The sequence below is a fragment of the Pseudorasbora parva genome, chromosome 6 (assembly GCF_024679245.1).
Source record: "Pseudorasbora parva isolate DD20220531a chromosome 6, ASM2467924v1, whole genome shotgun sequence".
Classification (NCBI taxonomy): domain Eukaryota; kingdom Metazoa; phylum Chordata; class Actinopteri; order Cypriniformes; family Gobionidae; genus Pseudorasbora; species Pseudorasbora parva.
In genome coordinates this window covers 5,077,967-5,105,520 of record NC_090177.1, presented here as the reverse complement: position 1 = coordinate 5,105,520, position 27,554 = coordinate 5,077,967, and the positions used below count along the sequence as shown (strand labels likewise).

At 45.6% G+C, this 27,554-nt stretch overlaps 1 protein-coding gene across 1 annotated transcript in view; it reads right to left on the bottom strand.

Moving 5' to 3' along the window:
- LOC137078301 (E3 ubiquitin-protein ligase TRIM39-like) overlaps positions 1–27,554 on the bottom strand; it is a 163,873-nt gene that overhangs the window by 32,784 nt on the left and 103,535 nt on the right. Inside the window, exon 2 of the mRNA XM_067445478.1 lies at positions 2,936–3,492. Coding sequence (XP_067301579.1) covers positions 2,936–3,490 — 555 coding nt within the window. The 5' untranslated portion in view covers positions 3,491–3,492. The remainder of the gene's footprint in view (positions 1–2,935; positions 3,493–27,554) is intronic.

Sequence of the window (27,554 nt, the reverse complement as noted above, 5' to 3'; positions counted from 1 at the left end):
TTTACGAGTGCTCCCTTTGAGCCATCAGAGTCAGCTGCGGAGCGGGTTCTGACTCTTTAAAGTTGCTCTTTTATTGGCTCTAACTTCTTTAAGCGAGTGGGGGATTTGCAAGCCCTCTCTGTTAGCTAGGCTTGCTTGGGTTTTGCTCCCCGCCTAGTTAGGTCTCTCTGAGACCCAGGCTGGGTTATGTGCCCAATGTTTTGTCCACATCCTTCCGCTCGCATGTCACTGTCCTCCATTCTTTCCACCCTCCGCCTTTTGCGTCCTCGGAGGACGAGAGGTTACATTTGCTTTGCCCAGTTAGGGCATTGAAGCTGTATGTTGATCGTTCGGTTAGTTTGAGGAAGTCTAACCAGTTGCTGGTGTGTTTCGGAGTCGGCCGCTGCGGGCTTGCCGCGTTGAAGCAGAGCATTTCACATTGGTGACGAAGGCTATCTCTCTAGCTTATGAGGTGCGTGGAGTTCCTTCACCTCTGGGGATTAGAGCACACTCTTCTAGAGGTGTGGCCTCTTCTTAGGCACTCTCCAAGGGGGCTCTCTTGGAGGACATTTGCGTTGCGCCAGGAAGGTCCTCACCGCACACTTTTGTTAAATTTTATAGTTTAGATCTTGACATGGCTCTGGGTTCGCATGTTCTGTCAGCTTAATCCAGCCGTTCAGGTCTACCTGACGTTCGTGTCAGATGCGGCAGCGCTTTAGCTTGGCGTGTGTGGTATACCTTTCCCCATATGCGTCATTTCGCAGCATCGAGTGAACCTATGAAAGAGAACGTCTCAGGTTACTCACGTAACCTATGTTCTCTGAATAGGGAACGAGACGCTGCGCAGGCTGCCAAGCTCCCCGCACTGCCGACAAGCCGTCTTGCTCGGCAGAGAAATCTGGGGTGAAGATGGCGTGTGCCAGTATAGCTCAAAGCTAGAGGGGCGGCGCTGTGCCATCAGCCAATGAATTGCCGTGATTCTATAAGGGCTTCAGACAATCAGCACGCCCATGGGCGTACCCAATATGTGTCATTTCGCAGCGTCTCATTCCCTATTCAGAGAACAAGGTTAGATGAGTAACCTGAGATGATTTCATAAGCATGGAAATATATTTATAGTAGGCTATCAATTAATGGAGTATATTGTGGCAGCGTAATTTATGACAAACAACTGTCCCCACCGCACATTCCGTTTGATTGAGTGGAGCGGGCATGAAAACGCGAGATGCGGCCACGATCACTGGCGTTCACCTCACCATCACAGCTGCCGACTGTTAAATGCTAAATATAGCTACTCTTCTTTTCTTTGTCCGAGACTGAGGTGCACTGAGTCCGAGATGAGTGACGGATCCATATCCCGGACTCGATAGCAGGCATAAACTCACAGGCCGCCACGACCCTCACACTCTGACGGCTCAATTTGCTTAGTTTTCATTTGTATTAGTAATAAACACCTCTCTGATACATGACGACACACCCACTGGTTCTATCTCTGTTCAGTCATCTGCATAGTTTAATTATTTGTGCACTATTTTATTTAAAACTCCTCACTTGTAAATTTAAAATGAATCCCTAATTGAGATTTAAATCTGAGTTTAAAGTTATGGAGCAACAGGATTAAAATTAATCAATTTTAAATTCAAATTAAATCCAGGATTAAAATGATGTTTTAAATGTAAACCTGCTTATTTTTAAACGGTTTTAAGAGTTTTATTTTAAAAGGTTTAAAGTTTGGTGCAACAGAATTATAAGATAAACCTTGTGTAATTTAGACTTAAGGTTTATCCTTGTTGGTGCAACCCACCCAAACTGTGGCAAGAGGGCATGGTTTCACGAGGTCTGCATAAGGCCTTGTCTCAAATGGCACACTTCATGTGCACTTTCAGTCTTGTGGACTTTCAATGGCCGTTGCGTGCACATGTCCGTTAAGTCCACTATACCGCAGGGTGTCCCATTTGTCATTTTAGGTCTCAGAAGGCTGCTTTGTGGCCGTTGTGCCCTCGATGCGCACTTCTGCTGAGTCCACACTGGTGCTAGCTACGCAGCAGACTTCTTCCAGGCAGTCAAACCGGCATAACGTTGGGAAAGTGCGGACTCAGATAAAGACCGTGAGGGTTTAGGGTGCCATTTAGTACAGAGAGAGCGGGGAGACCAGCGTTGAGCAAGTAGGTCAAGTGCATGATGATAAAGACCTGTGTCTGCTTGTAGTAATTGGCGTGGAGAGACCGGATAAAGCTACACTGTAACAATGACCGGGGAGAGAGACCAGCTGAGGACTTGTGGGTGACAGAGCTGAGGAGAGCCAAATGAAATGTATTTACAGAGAGTGTGTTTATGTATTTATGACTGAGCGTGTGGTTAACGCGACCCTGTTTTCTTCCTTTCCACCAACAACAAACTTTATTAGACAACGAAATTATTCTGAAATGTTAATTGGGAAATTAAGAGATAAAACCACCTTGATGGTCTGAGTCTGTGGTAGAGTAGTGAGTTTAATTTGAAACTCAAGGTTGGAGACCAAATCTGTTCCAATTACATTCCAAGAGCTCTTCTAATTTTATTTTAGGTGAAAAATCTGATAAATTAGAGATGGCCGAATGACATTTCCAATAGATTGAAAAAACACCACAGACATCGTACAAACAACATGCTAAAATCTCACAGTGATATAAGCAGCTGTAAAAAAATGTTTTTGCCAGATGAGAAGTTTATCTATATATATTTTTTAATCTTTTAATTCCTTTTATAACGTTTCCTTTTTCTGTGTAAAGAACTTTGAATTACCATAGTGTATGAAAAACTTGCCTTGCCTAAATGTGTGTGTGTGTGTGTGTGTGTGTGTGTGTGTGTGTGTGTGTGTGTGTGTGTGTGTGTGTGTGTGTGTGTGTGTGTGTGTGTGAACATACAGGAAAGCTGCATTTCACAGTACGTTTGTGTTTTGTCTGTATCTCTTTACCTTCTTCTCTTGACTCTCCTCCTCTATAGGAACAGTGTTGTGAGTCTTGTGTTCTCCTTCAGCGCAGGACAGACACACACACGTCTGGTCATCTCTGCAGTACAGCTCCAGAGGTCTCTCGTGTTTCTGGCATATATAATCCTCCAGATTTTCCACAGCGGTGATGAGTTTGTGTTTCTTTAGACGTGGGACTCTGAGATGAGGCTCCAGATGATAGTTACAGTAAGAGCTTTGACACATCAAGCAGGTCTTCACAGCTGTCTGCTTTTTTTCATCACAGACGTCACAGAACACCTCAGGTTCTTCTAAATTCAGCTTCTCCTTAAAGTGTTGTGCAACCTCTCTGAGTGTTGTATTAATCTTGAGATCAGGTCTTCTTCTGAATTTTTCTTTACAGAGTGGACAGAAGCAGGTCTGTGTGTCCGTCCAGCACTTGATCAGGCAGCATCTGCAGAAGTTGTGTCCACATGGAGTGGTGACTGGATCAGTGAACACTTCCAGACAGATGGAGCACTGGAGCTCCTTATTTAGTGCTGGACCACTGGAGGATGCCATGGCTGAAAGATAAGTGATGACAATATATCATCTACATTGCTGAAGAGAGTAATTTTGATAATAGTACTGTGAACTTAAATATTTTAAGTATTTCTCAACTGATGGCCCTATGCTGACAAAATATGTATCTTCCAAGTGGCATGTAAATCACACATATTTCACTGAATCTGCTGCGTTTGAGCTGCATGGCTCATGAAGCAATAGTTCAGAAAAGTGTTAGGGACTGTGTGAACTCCTTTTGTCACGACCGTCTAGGAGTCAGTCGCAACAGGAGGAGAAAGAAATTAATCTCACTACCAGAGAGATAAAGAAAAGAAAATATTTATTTCTTACACAGGGTTTAGCATCAGGGGCAGACAAGGCCAAAAATTACAAACACAAGAATCCTTTTTATTAAACCTCTACAATCCCTAACTTTGAAAATAAAGAAAAAAAATACAGTTTAAACTAAATCTACCTAACCAAAAACAAATATGTAAAATATGTAAAATAAAATGGCATCAAACCTCCTACTTCCCTTGATTTGGCAAAGATACAAAATTATTTACAAGTAATATTTACAGAAGTCTGTAGCAAACAAAGCAAAATCAAAATCCAGATTCGATAGTCAAACAGGTGTAGGTCGAGTTAGAAGCAAATATCAACGATTAAAATACTATAGTCACACTCAAAAATACAAACTCCAAATAATCAATCACAATCAATCTCTCTGGCACGACACACTAACAAATGTTACGAAGTGATGAGATACAATCAAAGACATGATGGCACAATGATGGCACCCTCAGTGTGTTTGGGGCGGTCTTTATATCTGCTTTTATGTTTGGTGTTGTATTATTTCAACTCCAAACATAAAATCATCTTATTTTGTTGTTTTATATGTGCTTGTATGACATAAACATGAACAAGAATATGACCATAAATGTACTTAAATTTCAGGTTTTTGAATTCACAAGTCAACCTAAGTTGGAGTTTACAAAAACGTTAGGAATTGAACTGCTGAAGTGCTGTCATACCTGTAGTTGTGTAGCCTGGAGTTGTTAAAGTTAAAGTGATGCATCAATCATGAACGATTTGTTTTAGTCATGTAAACTGGTCTACCTTGTGGGGTAACCTGTGCCTTTCTCCTTCAGTAAGCTTATATTAGAGTAAACTCATGTTCATATCCCTGTTCATGTTTTATGCCATACAAACACTAATAAAGCCAACAAAATAAGACCATTTTATGTTTGGAGTTGAAAATGAAGCTTGCTTATTATAATTTACTACAAGTTAAAATAGTAACCACTGTTTATAACAACATCAAAGTACTTGACATTAACAATCTGACAGTATTCCAGAGTTAAAAACTGCTGAACAAGCTCTTAGATCTCCATCACTTACCTTTGAGTGAATGTCAGATGTGATCACTAGTTTCCATCTGGCTGACTAAAGTTGTTTGAAGAAGCTTCCAGTTCATCTGATTTATTTATTTTCCTTCCCTGATTTTTTTTACTCTCAGCAGCTGTGATGTCATAGCTCCGTCCACAGTCATGAATATTAAACAGTTTCACAGTTTTGGCAGACATTTTTCCCAAAGTTACACTTATGCACTTATTACAGGGACAATCCCCCTTACTACAGAGACAGTCCCCTAAGAACACACTTGTGGTGGTGAATGCTGTGATACCTTCTGTGTATCAGTTCAGTGATTTAACCCACTAGACCACCATTCCTGCTGACTGTAACAATATTTTTTTTACTGTACACCACACAGGGGACACAATACAACACAATGTACATTACAGCTATTAATTATGCATCATTAGCCTAAAATTTAACTGTCCACGGACTGGTTACAGGAGCCCTGTTGAATAAAACTGAAGACATTACAGAAGTCACAATGTCTTATACCCCCATTGTCAAAACAATCCTCTCAGTGGTTCCCTTTCAGTCGGTCACTACTACGTACGTCGTACCGACGAATTGGGATCACTTCTGGGAGCCCCTATCAGCTTCGAGATATAGAAAACGGGCCAATGAACATTGGCGTGCGTGCGTGCTTTGCATATCGCATCCCGCCCCGCTGCGCGGGTATAAAGTGGAAGCGATCGCCACGCACTGTTGTTATTGACTTCGGAGCCGAACGGCGTTGATGAAGCATCTGACTGCCTTCTATCTGCGAGAGAGAGAAAGCGTGTGCCGGGGGAAATTGCTCTTATGTTGGCCAGACGCCACAAGGCAGCGCGACCGCGATCTCACTGCTGCTGAGAGAGCTGCTGTTTTCAAAGTGTAAGGCCGCCCAAATCGTCCCAATGGAGGCTAACGATCGGCGGGTGAAGGTCGCTGCGCGTTCGTCTTTTCAGCGGGGAAAAGGGGATTTTATTCCAATCCCTCGTTATCTGACTCCATTTAATTATAATTTAGAATTTGGGTTAGAATGCCAATTGGTTATTTGGTCATTCATTTTTAATAGTTTAAGTACACATTTAATTATTCCGTTTAACCCATTATTGAAATTATACCCAACCTGAATAATTCCAGAGCAAGTCAGAATCCATCAAAGTGTAACAATTTATTTAACAGTCAGGTAAATGTATAAAGCCAATTACATAGTCAATTCAAAGGTAATCCATATATAACATCAAATAGTCTGAAGTAAAGAATGAAATGTATACCTGACTTCTGAAAACTACATAATGCTGGCTATTTTGAGACATCCAACATTACGGGCTGACCGGTTTAAAGTGTCAAGCCCTGAGCTGTTTGCAACATTTCCTTAAATACCCAGAAACAAATGCACAAACTCTTTCAAATGTAAACACGAGTGCACAATGGGAATTTGCATTGATCAAGACTTGTATTGATGCAAAGGCCAAATGGCTGAAAGCCACACCCACCATACACCAAGGAAAGATATCTTTAAACCCTTAAAACATTGATTATCTTTTGGTTAACTTCTGTGGAGTTGAGATATTTGTACCAGTCGCACTGAGACATTTCAAATGATATCAAACACATATAATACTGCATTGTGAGGATTGACATTGTAACAAAGAGATTTCTGGTGCATTTCAGGTGATCTCAAGTTTGTGGGAGCAGTAGTTTGGGGGAAGTTTCATGTGAAAGGAAAGGCATGTAAATTGGAGTCATTCATAGATGATTCACTCAGTGTGATGTCGTCTCGGACAGAGACTCTAACTCTATGAATAAGCTCAGATGCTAATTTCCTTTATTTTCTCAGAGAGTCCTTGTTCTTCATTCAGACATTTCGGCATATACTAGTTTTTTCAGTCTTACAGTTCCACCTCTTGATCCCAATGGGTCAAACTCTGGTGGTCCTATGGGATCACTGTTAGACGTTGGTTAGACGTTGGTTCAATCCTTGAGATGACGAAATTGTCTTAGCAGCTGCAGAGCCCTTTGGAAGGTTCTTTGTTCACCTGCAGGACACCGTCTCACCAGGTGTGTGTAGCTTGAGTTTAAGCTGGTGGGTGAATGTGTTCAGGTGTTCTACCTGTGGTTCAGCACAGCATGTTCATAGAGTCAGTCTCAGACCTTGGTGAATGTTCAGTTAACGTGTCACTTCTTCATGGGGAAGCTTCTGCTTCTGCACCTTCCCGATAATCTGACTCTCCTTGTGTAATCCTCACACCTCCAATGGTGTGGTTCACTGGGTAGATTTCAATGGGTGGAAGGCTTCTCCGTAGTTGACACCTGAAAAGAGTCTTAATGTCCACTTAACGACTTAACACTGATGAACTTAAAGCCATAGAGAAATGCATAAGAACATACAATGCAAGAAAACAAAAATAAAAAACAATGTGGGTTCACGTCAGCAGTGCGATTGGTACACCTTCTCTCAAGTGTTTTTTTAAGGTCATAATTGGTGGGGTGGTATTTAATCACCTAATTCTTCACTATCACTGTGATAAAGTGACAGCGGAATTTAAGTATTCTTGGTCTGGATTACCTAAGGAAATGTAGCAAAAAGTCAGTGCAGTTTATATATTTAAATAGATGATATGCATATAATAATAACATCATCAATAACATTCAATATTCAATCACAATTATGAAGATATACATATATATATAATAACCACTGTGTGTGTTCAGGAATCTTCCAATGCAATTAAGGCAGATCTAAATATGTTTAGTCATACAATAATGGAGATTGTGTATTCCTTGTCACAGTGTGTGTGTGTGTGTGTGTGTGCGTGAGTGTGTGCGTGTGCGTGTGAGTGTGTGTGTGTGTGTGAGAGAGAGAGACTTTGAGAGACTGTGAGAGAGTGAGTGTGTGTGTGTCTGTGTGTGTGTTTGTTTTTGGGAGATGGGTGGAGTCTTATCAATAACAATCTGTGTTGCAAAATTTAGTTCCAGTGCTACACTGGGAGGTCATTTTGTGAAGTGTGAATGGCCCCATCAAGTGTATTCGCACCCATCTCCATCATTCCAGGTTGTTCTGACAATTCCATTGTTTTGGCTCTGATGGGGGTGTTAGCCCCATCTTGGTGTCCATCCTACAAGGAATCGCAGTTGTAAACCTGAGACAAAAATAATGCAGAGAATCACAGTTAATTCTGACATTATTAACGGCTTCACAGTCAGGTGTGGACTTATTTGAATGGCACTATTATGCCTGTTGCAATTTTCATCCTAGCTGTCACATGAAACAGAGTTTCATCGGCCAGGTCTGAATTGTTGCTGTTGTTTTAGTAAAGTGTGTGACACCTTAAAACTGTTCTTACAGTCGAGCCTTCACAGTCTGCTGTGAGCATTAGAGACCCCAGTTCTGCTGGAGAATTTTTCTGAATTAATCAGAGCTTTTATCGCTCATATTGTCATGAATTCTGATGGGTTGGTTCCCATGGCTTTATTTCCAGTTGCTCTCCTTACAGTCAGATCTGTGGGCAGAAATTGATTCACCTGTTTTGGTGTTGTCTGCTTTGAATTTTGTTTTACGGTGTCGCACACACATTTGATTATTTGAGGTCTCTGTGACCTGTAAAAAAATTGAGGTACTTCTGTGGTGAAGGGTGAATTGGTTTGCTATTATCAGTGCCACACATATAGCTGTGTTCTTGTAAAGGCAAAAGATAACAGCACAACCCCTCCCTTTTGGCACTGGGAATTAACCCAATGCAACACAAGATTAAAATCCAATTCATTTCTTTTTGCATTACCTCAATATTTCATCTGACTCAATAATGTAAACGTTTTAATTATTTCTAATACTTTACAAATATGAATAAACGTCTGATTATTCTGCTTAACTCTTTACTTTATTGAAATCATTCATTAGGTTCTTAGAGTCACAGGGTCTTCGCACTTTCCAGTATGCGGGCCCATAATCACAAACTTATCAGTCTTGGTCAAGTAGACAGAGGTTAAATCTTTTATATTGAGTTATAGTCAGTAAACTAAGATTCCGATAACATGAGTATTCACAAACTCGTCAGTCTTGGTCGTCAGTAGAGGCCATACGACTGATATCTTGGACGCCCGTGCTACACGTTGATCATTCCAAGATATTTTTGTTCAGTCCCCTTGGGTTTGAATTCTCGTAATTAATGCAAACTGCTTTCAATCAGAGGCCCATGACCATCACCACAGATTCAAGTGACCAACTTACTATCTCTAATGGTGACTTTCTATAATCATGCCGTGGTTTTCCACGTCTACGTAATTTAGAGCAATATTACAACAATCAGGAATTAGGGTTGCCCTATTTAGATTGGTCTAACAATTTGTTATTGTTCTAAACGGAAGACGTCTTTAGTCTTTCAACCCGCAGTCCAAGTCTACGTATCTGAACGCCAATGTGTTAGTCGGAGCTCTAAAACATCAGCCTGGTGTGCTTTTATGCTCCACCGAAAAACTGTGTTTTAGTCCGTGTTACTAACCTGAGCGTAGTCTTGTGGTGTCATGGATGTACATGATCCACTGAGTCATTAACACAACATACGTTATAGTATTTTCATGGTTAATGCAATTGAATAACACTGTAGCCACATGGCAATCCTATGCTCCACCTGGGAGACAAACAAATTCAACAAAGAACCACATTTATTCAGTTTTTCTCAAGATACATGGTCTAGAATGCATATAGCATCTACAACCTTTATCCTAAGTGTTTCATACACTTACAGTAAAGCAATCTTGTGTTTTAAAGAATAAACTTAAATAGCCTAGGTGTTTTTATTAACACAAACAACTATCGTGTGTTCAATGCGCACGTGTTTAGTACAATTACAAATTTGAAAATGCATACGAACTAATACCAAGCGTTAGGCGGAACTCTAAAATCTCAGTCGGCGTGCCTCAAAGCTCCACCCAAAAACTGAACTCCAGTCCGTTACTAACCTGACAGATTTGCGGTAACAATACATCCTAATGCACTAAAATCAATAATTTCAGAGTAAATCAAAATTAAATCGAACGCAACAACATATTTGTCAAAGTGTCTTAAAGATAATGATTTTGATTCGGCCCTGCAGTCACAACTGGCTGGCATGTACATTGATTGCACGACAACAGTCAGGCTTAAGTTCAATGAGCGACTCTGTTGCTGTTAACATCCAATGAACTAGCAGCACATGCTGAGTGCAGTCAAATTCCTGCTCGAATTCTGTTTTGAGTGAGGTTTCGGATTTTATTTTCATGCCAATACATTTGAATATGAAAGACTGGTTCAAGACTGATGCAAGCACATTCGTTGTATCTCTTTTTAGATTTCAAATGCCTATTTGCTTGATTTAGTCTATTTACAGACTAATCTGCTTGGCAGCACAGTGGCAATTTTAACTGAATTTACAAATTGTGATAGATTTAGGTGTTACTTATTTGGCTAAACGCTCCCATTGAACATAGAGAGAAAGTCTTTGTTCTCCGAGTGGGCGTGGTACGCCCCGTGGGCTCGCTGAGCCACTCAGAAACATCATGAGGTTTCTTAACAAAAATACAGTAACAACATCACTATCATTCTGTGTATCAATCTTAGATTTGAATCGTACCACCTCTTAATCATTTGTAGCCACGAGTAATTTAGCTGTGTAGCAATAATATTTATAGCCAATTCTGATCAAACAAAAAGTTCTTAACTTTTAAATGTTACATCAGCCTGTTTTCCTACTTTGCTTTTCATAAACAAATATAAACTTTGCTATTTATCAAATCACAAATGTATTCCAGTTGTTTACATACTTAGAGTTCTCATTCTATTGTTTGCTCGTTCTCATCATGCGTTGCTGCAGCTAATAAAACAATGGAGAAAGCATTTAGCTGATTTTAAAAACGCTCTAATTTACAAATGTTTATCGAGTCTCAGGAAATAGTTTGGAAGATGTTTTTCCAATTTAGGTTTAGTTGTTGTAGGTCTACGCCGACAAAGAAATATTTTAAAATCCATAACACGAGTTTTAATTCCTCTACTGCGCTGTCGCTATCATGTCCCTGATATGTGATTGTATCTAAATTCTTAAACCCCACCGGATTGCGGTTCCGGTCTAACATTGGGTATTCCGACCCATTCTATTAATGTGTCTATATGGGATGCGTCTGTTTTTCCCTAAACATTTCTAAAAAGGCAAAAAGAATTTTACTTACCAGAACAGCTGAAGAAAGAGAAGTGCAAACCTCTTGTTGATTTTAAAATCGAATACTTCGCTGAAAAGACGTTGCTCGTAAGAGAGTCGCAACATCACGGAGGCTGGTCACCATTTTGTAAGGCCGCCCAAATCGTCCCAATGGAGGCTAACGATCGGCGGGTGAAGGTCGCTGCGCGTTCGTCTTTTCAGCGGGGAAAAGGGGATTTTATTCCAATCCCTCGTTATCTGACTCCATTTAATTATAATTTAGAATTTGGGTTAGAATGCCAATTGGTTATTTGGTCATTCATTTTTAATAGTTTAAGTACACATTTAATTATTCCGTTTAACCCATTGTTGAAATTATACCCAACCTGAATAATTCCAGAGCAAGTCAGAATCCATCAAAGTGTAACAATTTATTTAACAGTCAGGTAAATGTATAAAGCCAATTACATAGTCAATTCAAAGGTAATCCATATATAACATCAAATAGTCTGAAGTAAAGAATGAAATGTATACCTGACTTCTGAAAACTACATAATGCTGGCTATTTTGAGACATCCAACATTACGGGCTGACCGGTTTAAAGTGTCAAGCCCTGAGCTGTTTGCAACATTTCCTTAAATACCCAGAAACAAATGCACAAACTCTTTCAAATGTAAACACGAGTGCACAATGGGAATTTGCATTGATCAAGACTTGTATTGATGCAAAGGCCAAATGGCTGAAAGCCACACCCACCATACACCAAGGAAAGATATCTTTAAACCCTTAAAACATTGATTATCTTTTGGTTAACTTCTGTGGAGTTGAGATATTTGTACCAGTCGCACTGAGACATTTCAAATGATATCAAACACATATAATACTGCATTGTGAGGATTGACATTGTAACAAAGAGATTTCTGGTGCATTTCAGGTGATCTCAAGTTTGTGGGAGCAGTAGTTTGGGGGAAGTTTCATGTGAAAGGAAAGGCATGTAAATTAGAGTCATTCATAGATGATTCACTCAGTATGATGTCGTCTCGGACAGAGACTCTAACTCTATGAATAAGCTCAGATGCTAATTTCCTTTATTTTCTCAGAGAGTCCTTGTTCTTCATTCAGACATTTCGGCATATACTAGTTTTTTCAGTCTTACAAAAGCAAACTTGAGAAACTGAGCAAATTGCACCACACACACACACACACACACACACACACACACACACACACACACACACACACACACACACACACACACACACACACACACACACACACACACACACACACACACACACACAGTTGGTTCGGTGGGCGTGTTCCTTTTCTGGTGAGAGCAGAAACAGGCTGCTTACAAAACCTGTTTTTCTGCCGTGGTTGATCCCTGGGTGCTTCAGCACTAAAAGAGCAAATTTTCCTCACAAAAGAGCTACACGGGTGACGTGCCGTCCTTTTCAGGATGTCTTTCCACCCGTGCGTTTCTTGATGCGGTCGTTCCCTGTCGCCCGCCGACGGTCAACAGCGCTATATCATGAGCCTGGGCTTATAGCACGCTGAAGCAGTGTTTGTGGATAGCTCGTGTTCTCACTGCGGGAACATGACTATCTCGGCACTTAGGTCGAGACTAGTCTACCTTCGGAGGGTGGGGTCCCCCTACCCATAGCTCGATCCAGCAGAATAGACCTACTTTGACGGATGGCCGGGGTGACCTGAGGATCACAGTAAGGGCAAACCCGTCGAGTAAACCTCCGCGGGACCCTAATCCCTCACAAGCGCCGCAACCGGTGGCGCTTCTGGAGGATCCTGTTGGCCCCTCTCATGGGCGGCCGACGGTGTCTTTTGGGGCACCCGCGGATGAGCAGATGTCGATCACTGCATCGGAGGGGGAGTTTCAGTCCTCTGGGGATGAAGATTTGGCTGTACTGCCTCCCTCTGGGAGAGTGGCAACGGTCGAGTTGGACCCGGAGTTGACCACTATGCTTTCCCGGGCCGCCGAAAAGGTCGGGCTTGAGTGGAACCCTCCACCACGTCCCGAAACTTCTAGGTTGGACGATTGGTTTCTCGGGGCGGGCCGTGCTGGTTCTCAGCGTCCCGCCCCAGTGCCTTTCTTCCCGGAGGTGCATGAGAAGCTGACTAGGTCGTGGAAAGCACTGTTTAGCGCCCGCGGGCGATCCAGTGGCTCCTCCCTCCTCATTACCCTTGACGGCGGGCAGGCCAGGGGGTATGAGCATCTCCCGCCGGTGGAGTGGGCCGTCTCAATGCAACTGTGTCCGACGTCCGCCTCTAGCTGGCGCGGGGACCCGAAGCTCCCGTCCAGAGCCTGTAGAGTCTCTTCCGGTCTGACCGCGAGGGCCCACAGGTACAATTACATCTGTCCCGCCCAAAACTTCACAAAAAGAGCGGTTTCCAAAATCAATGGGTGCCAAGAGAGCACGCTTGCCAGTGTTCGACACTCCCATGCCTTGTCACCCTCAGGCACCTCTCCAATCGCAGCAATCGCCCCTCAGCGGAAGCAGGCTAGTGTTGCCACGCGCACGCAGACCACACCACGGGCAGCCTCCGCTGCCCCGCTGCGGGCACGTCTGTGGTGCCGTTGGTCCCGCTTGTGCAGTCGCTGGGGGCCTGGTTAGCGCTCCCCAGCCCGTCCCGCTGGCTCATCCACACCATCAGACTCGGCTATGCGATTCAGATTGCCCGGTGTCCCCCCCCCAAGTTCAGGGGCATTCACTTCACCTCTGTGTTGAAGGAGGGCGCCCCGGTGCTTCAGGAGGAGATCGCAGTCCTACTGGTGAAGGACGCGATCGAGCCAGTCCCTCCAGCCGATATGAAGACCGGCTTTTACAGCCCGTACTTCATTGTACCCAAGAAAAGCGGCGGGTCATGGCCGATTTTGGATCTGCGGTTCTTGAACCGGTCCCTTCACAGGCTACCGTTCAGAATGTTTACGCAGAAATGGATCTTCAGGTGCATCCGTCCCGAAGATTGGTTTGCAGGGATCGACCTGAAGGATGCGTACTTTCATGTCTCGATTTTCTCCCTAGACACAGACCGTTTCAACGCTTTGTGTTCGACAGACGAGCATATCAGTACAAGGTCCTACCCTTCGGGCTCATGGTGCTCAAGCACCTCAGCCAGTTGGGGCTTCGGGTCAACTGGGAGAAGAGCAAACTCTGCCCGACGCAGAGGATCTCTTTTCTCGGTATGGAGCTGGATTCAGTCGACCTGACAGTGCGCCTCACTGAGCTTGAATTCGTTCAAACGCAGGAAAGCGGTCCCACTGAAACATTTTCAGAGGCTCCTGGGGCATATGGCATCTGTAGCGGCGGTCATGCCGCTTGGGTTGCTCCATATGAGACTGCTTCAATGCTGGCTACACGACCAAGTCCCGAGGTGGGCGTGGCACAGCGGGTCCCTGTGTGTTTTAGTTACACCGAGGTGCTGTCAAACCTTCAGCCCGTGGTCGGACCCTGTGTTTCTACGGGCCCCTAGAACAGGTATCCAGGCATGCGATTGTCTCCACGGATGCCTCATCCACCGGCTGGGGTGCCACGTACAACGGGCTTGCAGTTTCAGGTCTGTGGACGGGGCCTCAACTGCAATGGCACATCAACTGCCTAGAGTTGTTATCAGTTTGTCTTACCCTGAGCTGCTTCAAGACCCCGCTCCAGGGCACGACGTTCTGGTCCGTACGGCCAGCACTGCGGCCGTAGCGTACATCAACAAACAGGATGGTCTACGCTCCCGTCGCATGTCACAACTCGCCCACCACCTCCTGTTATGGAGTCAGAAGTATCTGAGGTCACTTCGTGCCACTCATATGCCGGGCCTGCTCAATCGTGCAGCCGACGAGCTCCCACGACAGCCAGCGCTTTCGGGAGAGTGGATACTCCCTCCCCAGGTGGTCCAGCTGATTTGGGATCGCTTCGGGGCCGCACAGGTAGACCTGTTTGCCGCCCCGGACACAGCACATTGCCACAGCTGGTCCCGGGGCCTACGCAAATATGCACTTCCCCCAGTGAGCCTTCTTGCACGGACATTGTGCAAGGTCAGGGAGGACAAGGAGCAGGTCCTGTTGGTGACGCCATACTGGCCCAACAGGACGTGGTTCCCGGAACTAGTGCTCCTTGCGACAGCACCTCCTTGGCCCATTCCTCTGAGGAAGGACCTCCTGATTTAGAGACGGGGCACCCTCTGGCACCCACGTCCGGACCTCTGGAAATTCCATGTCTGGTCCCTGTATGGGACGCGGAGGTTCTAGGTGGCCTGCCACAGGCTGTGGTAGACACCGTCACTTCTACTAGAGCTCCCTCTACGAGGCACCTCTATGCGTTGAAGTGGAACCTGCTCGTCGACTGGTGCTCTTCTCATCAAGAAGACCCCCGGAGATATTCGATCGGGGCCGTGCGTTCCTTTCTACAAGATGGGTTGGAGAGAAGGCTGTCTCCCTCCACCCTCAAGGTGTATGTGGCCGCAATCGCTGCAAATCACGAACTAGTAGAAGGTAAGTCTTTGGGGAAGAACGATCTGATCGTCAGGTTCCTGAGGGGTGCGAGGAGATTAAATCCGCCTCGCCCCCCCTCTATACCCTCTTGGGACCTGTCCCTGGTGCTCAGTGCACTTCAGAAACCTCCATTTGAGCCTTTGCAGTCAGTGGAGTTAAAAATTCTGTCTCTAAAGACCTGCAGGCATTTTCGGTCGACGAATCGTGCCTGGAATTCGGGCTGGACTACTCTCGTATGTAACCCTCGTTCCCTGAAGGAGGGAACGGAGACGTACGTCGCACCGACGAATTGGAATCACTTATCCCGCCTATCAGCTTCGAGATATAGAAAACGGGCCAATGAACATTGGTGTGCGTGCTTTGCATATCGCACCCCGCCCCGTTGCGCGAGTATAAAGTGGAAGCAATGACCACGCACTGTTGTTTTTCACTGAGGAGCCGAACCCGTGGCTACAGGCCGGGGTCTCAGGATTACGCGTAAACGAGATGTTTTCCACACATGGTAAGAGTGTTAAACACAGCACAGAAGTGTCCTGCATGGCAGAGACACATATTAGCTCCTGTATGAATACAAACACACTCTAAATAATCAATATTCTTCATCAGTGATTACAAATTTACCATAACAATTCCCCCTTTTTATCAAACCTGATAAACTTACAAGAAAATTAAAACATGTAAATCATAGTAAAACTTAAAACTAAAGCTTAAAACTTTATTACATTGATCAAAATACAATAAAAACTTAAAGATTAAATGTTAAAACTAATTCAGACCTAAAGATTAAAATTCAAGTCACATCACACTCTGATTTTCCACATAAGTGATCACTCTCTTAAATTTGTGAAAGAAGTAAGAAAATATGCATTGGCTATTTTTGCGCGATATAGTCTCTATTTTGTAGCAAGCAAAGTATAGTCATTTGAGTCCCACCCAGATTAAAGTCAGAAAAAAATTAAACAAAGATAATTCCCTTATCCTTAGGGTTCTCATCATTAGGCCTAAGTCATTAATTATGTCATAAAAGTCGTCCATCCATTTGTTATATTTGTCATGTACTGTCACCTTAGCCATTTGAGGGGATACAGTTGATGTCACCAATCTTCTCACCAGTCCTGCTACACATTGAAAAACACATGATAAACATATCAATATCAAACAATTACAGCCATTATTGCCAATACAGTGTATCCTAACCAGTGTTTCCATCCCCTTTGGCTTGCTATCCACCCAAACCACTTGTCATCATCAATCTTTGGGTTCCTGCACTGCCATTCTCATATGATCGATAATGCTTGTTACATTACTGCTGTAGTCTGGAATGTGAAAACAACATGACAGTCCCAACATTTTTCAAACTCCCCCTTTTTCTACTGTTCACATATCTATACTGTTTCACTTCCTCATTCACCATTTTTAAAGCATGTTCTGTGCTGTTAGCTATTGCTAGTACAGTCCACGCTAACCCATTCATTTTTTATTTTTGAAAAAGTAATCTGATTACTGATTACTTGTTTAAAAAGTAACTAGATTACTTGATTTTAAAAGTAACTAAGTAAGATTTACAAGTTACTTTATTAGTTACATTCAGCAGTTGCCGACAACACCCCTGCCACCTCAACATAGAAATGACAACCGTTTTTGGCAATACTCACTTTATTGGAAGTGCATTTTTAACAGTTACATCAACAATGTATCCTGACTAGAGCCCAGCATTTATGCCCGAGCCCGACGGCCCCGACTTTTTTACGCCCCTTTTTTTAGGCTTCTCCTTCGTTTTATATTTATTTTAATAATTAACAGCATGACTGGCATCACTGATGACAGGTGATGTTTATGTTTGACCTCTGCCAGCACCGACATGTGCTTCCTATTGCTTTTGCTTCTCGGTCACCGCTGGGACCTTTCTGCATTCGGCTCGCTTATACCCGCGTTGCTCTCTCAGAAACCTTGACAGCGGTCTGTGTGTGTCGTGAACAGCACGACAAAAGGTCCTTGCCACCTTTTCGCCTTATAGCTCCTCCTCCTCAGGTCTCGTATCACCCAAGCGGCAACCTCCCGCGATCTCTCTTGAAGCCAATACGGAAGTAATGTAAACTGCAATTCCTCAACTGGCCACTAGGGACAGGCTCCAGAAGGGAGCAGAATCTCATTGAGCCCCATGTTAAAATTCTCAACTTTAAAGCTGAAAAAAACATGTTTACAGCCTGGTACAAATTGTGGTTCCCTTTATCGAGGGAACTCGCACTGCGTCATCGTAGATGACACATCGGGGAACGCCCTCGGCGTGACGCTGCTGAGTTCATATCAAAAAAGTCCAATCTTGATTGGTGTTGCGTAATGACGTAACGAGTGACGGCATACCCGGAGGTATAAAGGGACGCCGGCACAAGCAAACGCAGCTTCCTGCTTTCAGCGGTCGCGCTCTGTGTTCTGTCTGTCTATTTGGTGTTGTTTGTCCCGTAGGGCTTATTATATCATTAAATATGGCGAGCGAGCAGTTTAGACGGTGTGTGCCTCCCTGTCCGCGCTTTATTTCGGGCACGGACACACACCAGCTCTGTGTGCAGTGTCTCGGCGTGCAGCACGCCCGGGCCGCTCTCGAGGGAGCGGCTTGCGGCGAATGTGATAAGCTGCCGCTGAGAGTACTGCGCTTGCGGCTGGCGGTCTTTGACGAGGCCGGTCAGCCTCGCGAGCCTCGCGGTTCTGGGCCCGCTGTTGCCGAGGCAGAGCGGCGCCGCAGGTCGTGGGGCTCGCAGCTGGATCTGTCAGCGGGATTAGGGAATGTTGAGGCATCTCTCTCTTCCTCTGACGATTCAGAGGATCTTCCGCCACGTGTGGAAGCCCGCGCTGCGGCTTCTTCCCGCGAGGCGGAGGATCAGGTGCTCATGCTGTCCGATTCCGAGGGATCGTTGACAATGAGCACCGAGGCAGGCGCAGTGGGGCAGTCGCCACCCCACTCGCAGGCTATGGAGGAGCTCGTGGAGGTCTTGACTCGCGCTGTGGCCAAGCTGAGCTTAGATTGGCCACAAGAGGAAGTGCACGTCCAGCCGCCAAGCAAGCTGGACGAGCGCTTCTTCAAGCGTCGAGCCCAGCCTCCACGCCGGGGTCTGCCGTTTTTCCCCGACCTGCACAGTGAGCTGTGTAGGGCGTGGGAGAAACCCTTCTCAGCACGTTTGACTACGCCCCCTGCACTTGACTTCGCTAACGTGCTGGGAGCGTCTGAGAAGGGATGTGTTGCGCTGCCGAGGGTAGAAGAGGCGCTCGCGGGCCACCTCTCTCCCGAGACAGCAGCTTCATTGAAGACCCCGGCATTGCCCTCGAAACCATGCCGAGAGACTTCGAAGCTGGTGGCGAGGGCATATAGTGCGGCTGGTCGCGCTGGTGGGTGCCTGCACACTCTTGCGGTTCTGCAGGCCTACCAAGCGGACTTGCTGAAGGAGCTCGATGAGGGCGAGGGTCCCTCTCCGGAGGATGTGACTGAGCTGAGGAAGGCAGCGGATTTGTCTCTTCGTGTCACCAAACAAGCGGCCCGTGATATCGGCCGCTCCATGGCGGGTTTGGTGTGCGCGGAGAGGCATCTCTGGCTGAACCTGTCGGGGATCAGGGAGAGAGACAGACACTTTCTCCTTGATTCCCCGGTTTCGCCTTCTGGCCTTTTCGGCGGCGCTGTGAGCACCGTCGTCGAGAGGTTTCAGGAGGTGAAAAAGCAGGCGGCCGCTCTCAGCCAGTTCATCCCTCGCCGCTGGGGCTCCTCCAGCAAGGCTGCCTCGAGCGGGCAGTCTCGGCCAGCAGAGGGCTCCTCGCACCGTGAGGTGCAGAAGCAGAGCGTCGCTTCTCGTGCCCCTCCTGAGGGAGCTTGGCAGAAGAAGCGACGCTCTCGCGGGAAGTCTTCAAAGCCGAAGACCGACCTGAGGGAGGTTATTCAGGCCAAGAAGGCTTCCAAGCGGTCCTAGCTGCGGCAGGACCGCTGAGAGCTGTCCCCCACGGGGCGGAGCGACCGAGGTCGTTCTCCCCCCGAGGCTCTCGGGAAATCGATGTTGTGCTCTCGCAGTCAAAAGGGCTCCGGACCACGTCGTTTCCCCATGTTCGCGCGCGGCTCTGGCCAGCACATATAAAATCTGCGGCAGAGCAGCGACTGCGTTCACACACCGAAAATCTGCCTCGATTAGTCCCTGCCGGTTATCCGCTTCAGGGGGTCGAGGCAGAGGTTCGGTTGATACCCCAGACCAGCCTCGAGAGGTTGGTCCCCTTATCAGAGTATCTCGGCGCATGGTCATGCCTTCCGAATATCTCTGTGTGGGCCCTGCGCACTGTAGAACGGGGATACAGACTGCAGTTCAGAGTTCCCCCCCCGAAATTTGGGGGGATAGTCTGGACAGTGGTCGGTCCCGAGCAGGTGGGGGTAATGGGGCAGGAAGTACGCTCTCTGCTGGAAAAAGGGGCGATAGAAAGGGTTCCCCCACCAGAAAGAGAGGTCGGGTTCTACAGCCGGTACTTCATAGTCCCCAAGAAGGATGGGGGGTTGCGTCCAATATTAGATCTCAGGCTTCTGAATCGGTCTCTGAGGAGATACAGGTTCAGGATGCTAACCATTCCTGTTATCGTGAGTCAGATCCAGTTCGAGGACTGGTTCGTCACGATAGATCTAAAAGACGCTTACTTCCATATTTCCATCCTTCCCAGTCACAGGAAGTTCCTGAGGTTCGCTTTCGGGGGCGAAGCGTTCCAATATCGGGTCCTTCCCTTTGGCCTAGCCTTGTCACCTCGCACCTTCACGAAGTGCATGGATGCAGCCCTGGCTCCGCTAAGACTCCAGGGCATCCGGGTACTGAATTATATCGACGACTGGTTGATCATGGCCAGGTCGTACGATATGGCAGTTCAGCATCGAGATGCTGTTCTAGCACACATGAGGTGTTTGGGGTTGAGACTCAACGCGAAAAAGAGCACGTTGACGCCCTCCCAGAGAATTACGTTCCTGGGAATAGTGTGGGACTCGGTAACGATGCGGGCACACATGTCACCCGCACGTATCGAGACCATACGGGCGGAGGTCTCAAGTATAAGGTTGGGCCACAGCATCACTGTCAAACAGTTCCAGAGACTGGTGGGTCTCATGGCAGCAGCGTCCAGTGTGATTCCACTCGGCCTGCTCCACATGAGACCGCTACAGTGGTGGCTGAGAACCAAGGGGTTTTCTCCGAAGGGGAATCCCTTTCGTATGATCAGGGTAACGCGCAAATGCATTCGTTCCCTGGTTATATGGAAGAAACCTTGGTTTCTGTCCCTGGGGCTAGTATTGGGAGCATCGTGTTGCCGGAAAACCGTTTCAACAGATGCATCCCTTACTGGTTGGGGCGCGGTCATGGAAGGCCGAGGGGCGAGAGGTCCTTGGACAGCCCAGCATGCTTCATGGCACATCAACTGCCTAGAGATGCTGGCTGTCTGGAAAGCTCTGAGGAGTTTTCTCGAGGACCTTCGCGGCCACCATGTCCTGATACGATCCGACAACACTGCCGTGGTATCGTATCTAAATCATCAGGGGGGTCTGAGATCGCGCTCTCTGTACAGACTGGCGCATCAAGTCCTCCTGTGGTCCCACGGGAAACTGTCTTCTCTCAGGGCAGTTTATATCCCGGGGGACCAGAACCAGGGAGCAGACATCCTGTCGAGGCAGGGGCTGAGGCCCGGGGAGTGGCGTCTCCATCCAGAGGTGGTGGAAGCCATATGCGAGAGGTTCGGCCGAATGGAAGTGGATTTGTTTGCGTCTCGAGAGACGACCCACTGTCCACTTTGGTTCTCCCTCAGGCATCCGGCTCCGTTGGGCCTGGATGCCATGTCACAGGCGTGGCCGAGGCTGCGTCTGTACGCATTTCCCCCGATCGCTCTGCTCCCGGGAGTTCTGGAGCGGGTTCGCCGGGAAGGCATTCGCCTGCTTCTGATAGCACCCCGGTGGCCGACCAGGGTATGGTTCTCCGACATTATGGACCTGCTAGACGACCTTCCATGGCAGATTCCTCTGAGGAGGGATCTGTTGACTCAGGCGGGGGGCTCGATATTTCACCCCCAGCCAGAGTTATGGAACCTGTGGGCTTGGCCCCTGAGGGGGCAGAGCTCATAGAGGAAGGGCTGTCAGCAGGTGTCGTGGAGACTATACTCAGCTCCAGGGCTCCTTCCACCAGGAAGCTGTACAACTTGAAGTGGAGAGTGTTCTCCATATGGTGTAGAGACCGTGAAGTAGACCCAGTGAACTGCGCTGTGGCTTCAGTACTGGAGTTTCTGCAAGATCGGTTTTCCGCCGGGCTTACCCCGTCCACACTTAAGGTGTATGTGGCAGCAATAGGAGCTTTCCACGCACCATTAGGTGAAGGACCTCTGGGGAGGCACCATCTGGTTGTACGGTTCCTCCGAGGAGCGCGGAGGATGAGACCTGTGGCTCGTTCTAGGATCCCTGCGTGGGATCTGGCAGTGGTTCTCGAAGGGTTGGTTGAGGCCCCCTTCGAACCGCTGGAGTTGGCTGAGGCCAAGAACCTCACGCTTAAGGTAGCTTTTCTCTTAGCCATCACCTCTCTGAGGAGGGTGGGGGACCTTCAGGCATTGGCAGTAACACCCAATTGCTTGGAGTTTGCCCCAGGCAACGTGAAAGCTATCTTGCGGCCGACCCCGGGATACGTCCCCAAGGTACCGTCTAATGCGGTACGGTCGGTGGTTCTCCAGGCTTTTCATCCCCCGCCTCATGTGACGGCAGATGAGGGCAGGCTTCACCTTCTCTGCCCGGTGCGGGCATTGAGGATTTATTTGGAGAGGTCTGCCCAGTGGAGGAAGTCAGACCAGTTGTTAGTGTGCTTTGGTCCACCTAGGAAGGGGCTGCCTGCAGCGAAACAGACAATTAGTAACTGGATTGTCCAGGCAATAGCAACGGCCTATCAGGTGCGCAACTTGCCTTCACCTATAGCCGTGAGGGCTCATTCTACCAGGGGCATGGCCTCCTCGGTAGCCCTCCTTTCCGGAGCTTCTCTGCAAGAGATTTGCGAGGCGGCTGGGTGGGCCACACCGCATACCTTCGTGAGGTATTATAGTCTGCACCTCCCGGTGACGCCAGGCGCTAGGGTGCTCGCCCCCTGATTATGCACTCCGGTTCATGTCATGGGGTGCAGGATAGGCGAGGACTAGTGGGTACTCGTTCCCCGATGTGTCATCTACGATGACGCAGTGCGAGTTCCCTCGATAAAGGGAACGTATCGGGTTATGAATATAACCCATGTTCCCTGAGAGGGAACGAGACACTGCGTCTCGTAGCCCCGCCTATCTACAGAGCGGCCCGCTTCATAGCAGTAAGCTGCGTTTGCTTGTGCCGGCGTCCCTTTATACCTCCGGGTATGCCGTCACTCGTTACGTCATTACGCAACACCAATCAAGATTGGACTTTTTTGATATGAACTCAGCAGCGTCACGCCGAGGGCGTTCCCCGATGTGTCATCTACGATGACGCAGTGTCTCGTTCCCTCTCAGGGAACATGGGTTATATTCATAACCCGAGACGTTTTGGCTTATAAGGCTAATTTTGATCTTCATGACAACTCTGAGGGGGGTGAATTTTTTTATAACTCATTCGTTTACGTTATATAAAGCCTTAAGGTTCTGCATAATTAAGGGCGTGGTTACAAGTGGATAGCCATTTATCCGCCGTCTATAGTTATTGCGTCACCTCAGCTCCGCGCACATCCCGCCTTTTTGCCCATTTTCTGTTATCCGGGAGTGGCACGCGACGACTCGCTCACAAGATGGCAACGCCCAGCTCGCCCCTACTTTTAGCTTCAGAACGGCTTATCAGAATCCTATGGGTGACGTCACGGACACTACGTCCATATTTTTTTACAGTCTATGGTATCACCACGAAATCACAGAGTTTGATATTTGTAGAGGAACTTCTGCTGGCTTTCCCCGAGTCGCCTTTACCTGCACACAGATGTTAGATAACACAGACGACATTTCTTTGCAATAATTCAACAAACACACTCTCGCACAGATCTGTGGATGGAAGCTGTTGTTTTCCCCCTACCCATAGACTTCCAAAGACGATAGGGTCTTTTTTCCCCATTCTCATGTACATTAACACAATTGGTAGGGCCTTCACCCATGTGAGGCAATTGTTTATTTTTAACAAATCATTGTCTCTATGATTTTTAACTAATGCCCTGTGACTTTATCATGTGACACTGGCCCAAATATATATCTGGCTAAAATTGGTAATTGTTTTCAAATAAAACACATCAGATATTTTCCTTTTAACTCTACCCTTAGACAATTCACATTTCAAATAATCATATTTTTATATTTGTCTTTTGCCCACACAATGATTTTATATTTTTATGAATCTATGAATTCCCATTCAGATTGAGTCTCTGTTCCTCAAGTTAGGCCACAGCACCAGTCAGAAATGGGGGCAGATTCAGATAAGCAAGTTATTTTATTAGCTCCGCACAAGTTTATCTTTTGAAACCAAAACTTCTCTTGTTTCCAACATATTAACCTACCTATGGTCATTTCAACAACAACCAGTTTTCCAATAAGCATTATCAGAGTTTTGCAAAAGTGAGAAGAGAATTTCTTTTTCTTTTATTTAATACCATCTACATCAATATTTATATAGTATTTATAACATGTTTTTAAAATGATCACAGCTCCTTTCTTTCAAAAAATAATTACATATATTAACCTTCTTGTTGTCCCATTATTTTCTTAGAGTGTAAATCTCATCTCTGTTTCTTTCACTTAATTGGGTTTGGTTACCAGAATCTAGCCTGGTGGCATTTTTAACACCTTATGGGTGAATGTACACAGTTATGTGTAAAATGGCCCGCTAACCACAATTAAACACACCCTGTCATTCCAGCAAACTTGCCTTTTTCAGTCTGGTTTCAAGTCTTTAAGGTGGTACCTTAAGCAACGTTTGCTCTGACAGTCAGAGAAGAGAGCTCTGGTCCAATAAAACATACAATGCCTTGCAATTAATTATTAAGTATCTTTCATCTGCTTTTTCAAAACAAACATTACATTTGATTATCCAATCATACAATCCTTCAGTTACTGGGATTTTTCCTTCGGCGTTTAATGACACCCCAGCCATTTTAAAATCCATGAATAAGCACTAGCATCAAGAAATTTGAATTTCTCTTATTCTCAATTTATTTGTAGCCCGTTAAGTTGCTGTTTAATTTTCTTAAACAGAATTAAAAAATGTTTGCCCATTTCCTTAATAAGTTCTGCTTATTTCTTTAAAGGTGCCCTAGAATGATTTGAAACAATATTTTAAATTGTTCTCTGATATCTAAATAGAGGGTATGTGGCTTATTTATGGTCAAAAATTGTCCAGATACATAGTTAGTAAGCTTCCGAGTTATGTGTTAATGATGAAATATAGGCTAACTTAGATTTCAATCTGTCAAAAGGGATCGACATACGTATCCACTGTTGTATTTTATGAAAACACTGGCAGGAAATAATATACACCTTTGCCATTTGACAAACTGTTGTGTGAGCTACTGGAGTTTCCAATACTAGCAGCTTGCGTTGGATCTAGACAACACAGGTGATATTATCGTAATGTTGTCTTACTAAGAAACTTTCAATTTAATCAGAAATGGGTTCGACAGTCAAGAAGTGGATAAAATCACTATCTATTGTTTGCAAGAATATGGAATCGGCCCTTTCTTCAGTTTTAGTCGCTGAACGAATCCTGTTTGATATAACTCTCCATGGTGAAATAGGCCAAGCAAACGAACAACTTTTAATTAAATTGTTGCATTATCTGATTGTAAATAAACATCAACCATGACTGCTGACATTGTTTATATGTGGGAAGGCTATGAAAAGTCCTCACGTCCCCTGCACTGCCTGGATCATGACATTTGTGTCCATGGTCTGCCGTATTCGCTATCCTCACGTGACACTTGTTTTTCTGCTGAACTCCCAACGGCTGCGCATTGCGCAGTTCTGCCTGACATTGAACATTGGCTGACATGCAAATGTTGGGGGCGTACATATTAATGATCCCAGTGGTTGCGTCACAGTTGGCGTTATGTTGAAAATAGCCTGTTTTTTCGTGGTGTTTTTCACAAACAAGATTTACATATGAAGGAGGAGGCAATGGTGTTTGAGACTCACTGTATGTGATGTCCATGTACTGAACTCTCTTTATTTAACTATGGCATGGTTAATTCAATTTTTCATTCTAGGGCACCTTTAAATTGTGGGCTTCAGAGCAGAGCTGCTTACAGCATTTGCTCTCTCGTCTCAATCTTTTTCCGGACTGATCATGTTACTGATCACGTCCCTCAAATTGTTAGCTCTATAGTTAACACAAATTGTTATCCATAGCTTAATCAAAGTTCATACTCACCAGCGATCTTTAAAATGCTGTGGCTTCTGTGTGACGAGACAACGCTTTCCCTTTTCCCTGTTATCTGCTTCACATGGCACATTTCACATTTCTCACACACATTTTCCACAACAGCTCTTCGATTTATCTCCCCTCTTCAACAGACTCTCTCAGTCTGGTGACACACAGCATTCCCTCTTCTGGGAATCATAATCAAATTATTTAATTCTCTAGGAGTGCAAAATACCGGTGTATCATATTCTGCTAGCTTGCTTTTGTATTTCCCCATATTGACAGTCTGTCTCTGTGATCTTTCACATGCACGCTATTAATCCGTAGGACATCTCGTACAGATCTGATCCTTCACCCAGGACAGACAGGTCGGACACTTTTCCAAGCGCCCTCTATGTGATCTCAATTTCTCCCGGACTTCTTAATCATGTTCCATGATCTCAATTCTCCCAGAAAAATCTTAACCACTGGCATGATTTCAACTCTCCCATTTGTTTAACCACTTGCGTGGTCTCAATTCTCCCAGAATATCTTAATCACCCATGTGATCTCAATTCTCCAAAAACTACTTAATCATGTTCCAAGATCTCAGTTTTCCCAGAATATCTTAATCACGATGATCACAGGGTCAGACCCCCACTATGGTTATCTCTTTTACCATAAAGGTTTTCTCAATCGTTTCTTAAACCACATTCTCAAATTAAACTAATTTAAACACATTAAAATTCCCCTGAATTTTAAGTGTGTCTCTTACCAGAAGTGTCCCGTTGCCACCTTGGGTTAGTTTTCTCTGATTCCAGTGTTCGGACCCTCCGGACCCCCCTGAGCGGTCGGCCCTTCTCCCTCAATCTGTCGGGGTAAGGCTGTGACATTAACGTCCAAGATGATCAATCACTGTCCACTCACAGGGTCCAGACGGCACATCCAAGGAATCCCACTTCTGACACCAAATTGTAATGGCAAAATAATTAACTCCATCGCTTTACTTAATAAGAGACAAACATTAGCCAATTATCTTTATAAAGGTTTATTTCTTTCAAGAAAGAGTCACAGTCATCATTGCCTGCATCGAGTGTGAACTGAACAGTGTTGGGCAGTAGCGTCGCTACAAGTAGTGACGCTAGTAGCTTAACTACATTTTTCAGTAGCATGGTGGTAGCGTCGCTGTTTTCTCAATGAAATAGCTTTTCAGTAGCGAAGCTCTTCTGTTGATCAAGTAGTGCGGTAGCGTCCACACAAGCTAACGTTACATTTTCCCAAGCATTTCTGAGGATCAAGCTCAAATTGGAAACAACTGATAAGAACGCGGATATACTTCACTTTCTACGTTCCTTTCTGCCTCGCGCAGACGCGCACAGATGCGAGTGCGAGCCTTTCAAAGTACTCATTTGGCAGTGAGCGCGTAAAGACCGGATAGGACGCGCATCATCCGCGCGGTGACAAAAGAGAAACTGCAAAGTTTTACAATCTATTGTGTTTCTTGAATAAACACATCTTGTTAAAAGTATCAGGGTCCAGCCTGGCCACCTCTTGATATGAATGAATGAAACTTGTTTCATGTGTGTGGGAGATAGATCACACACACACACACACACACACACACACACACAC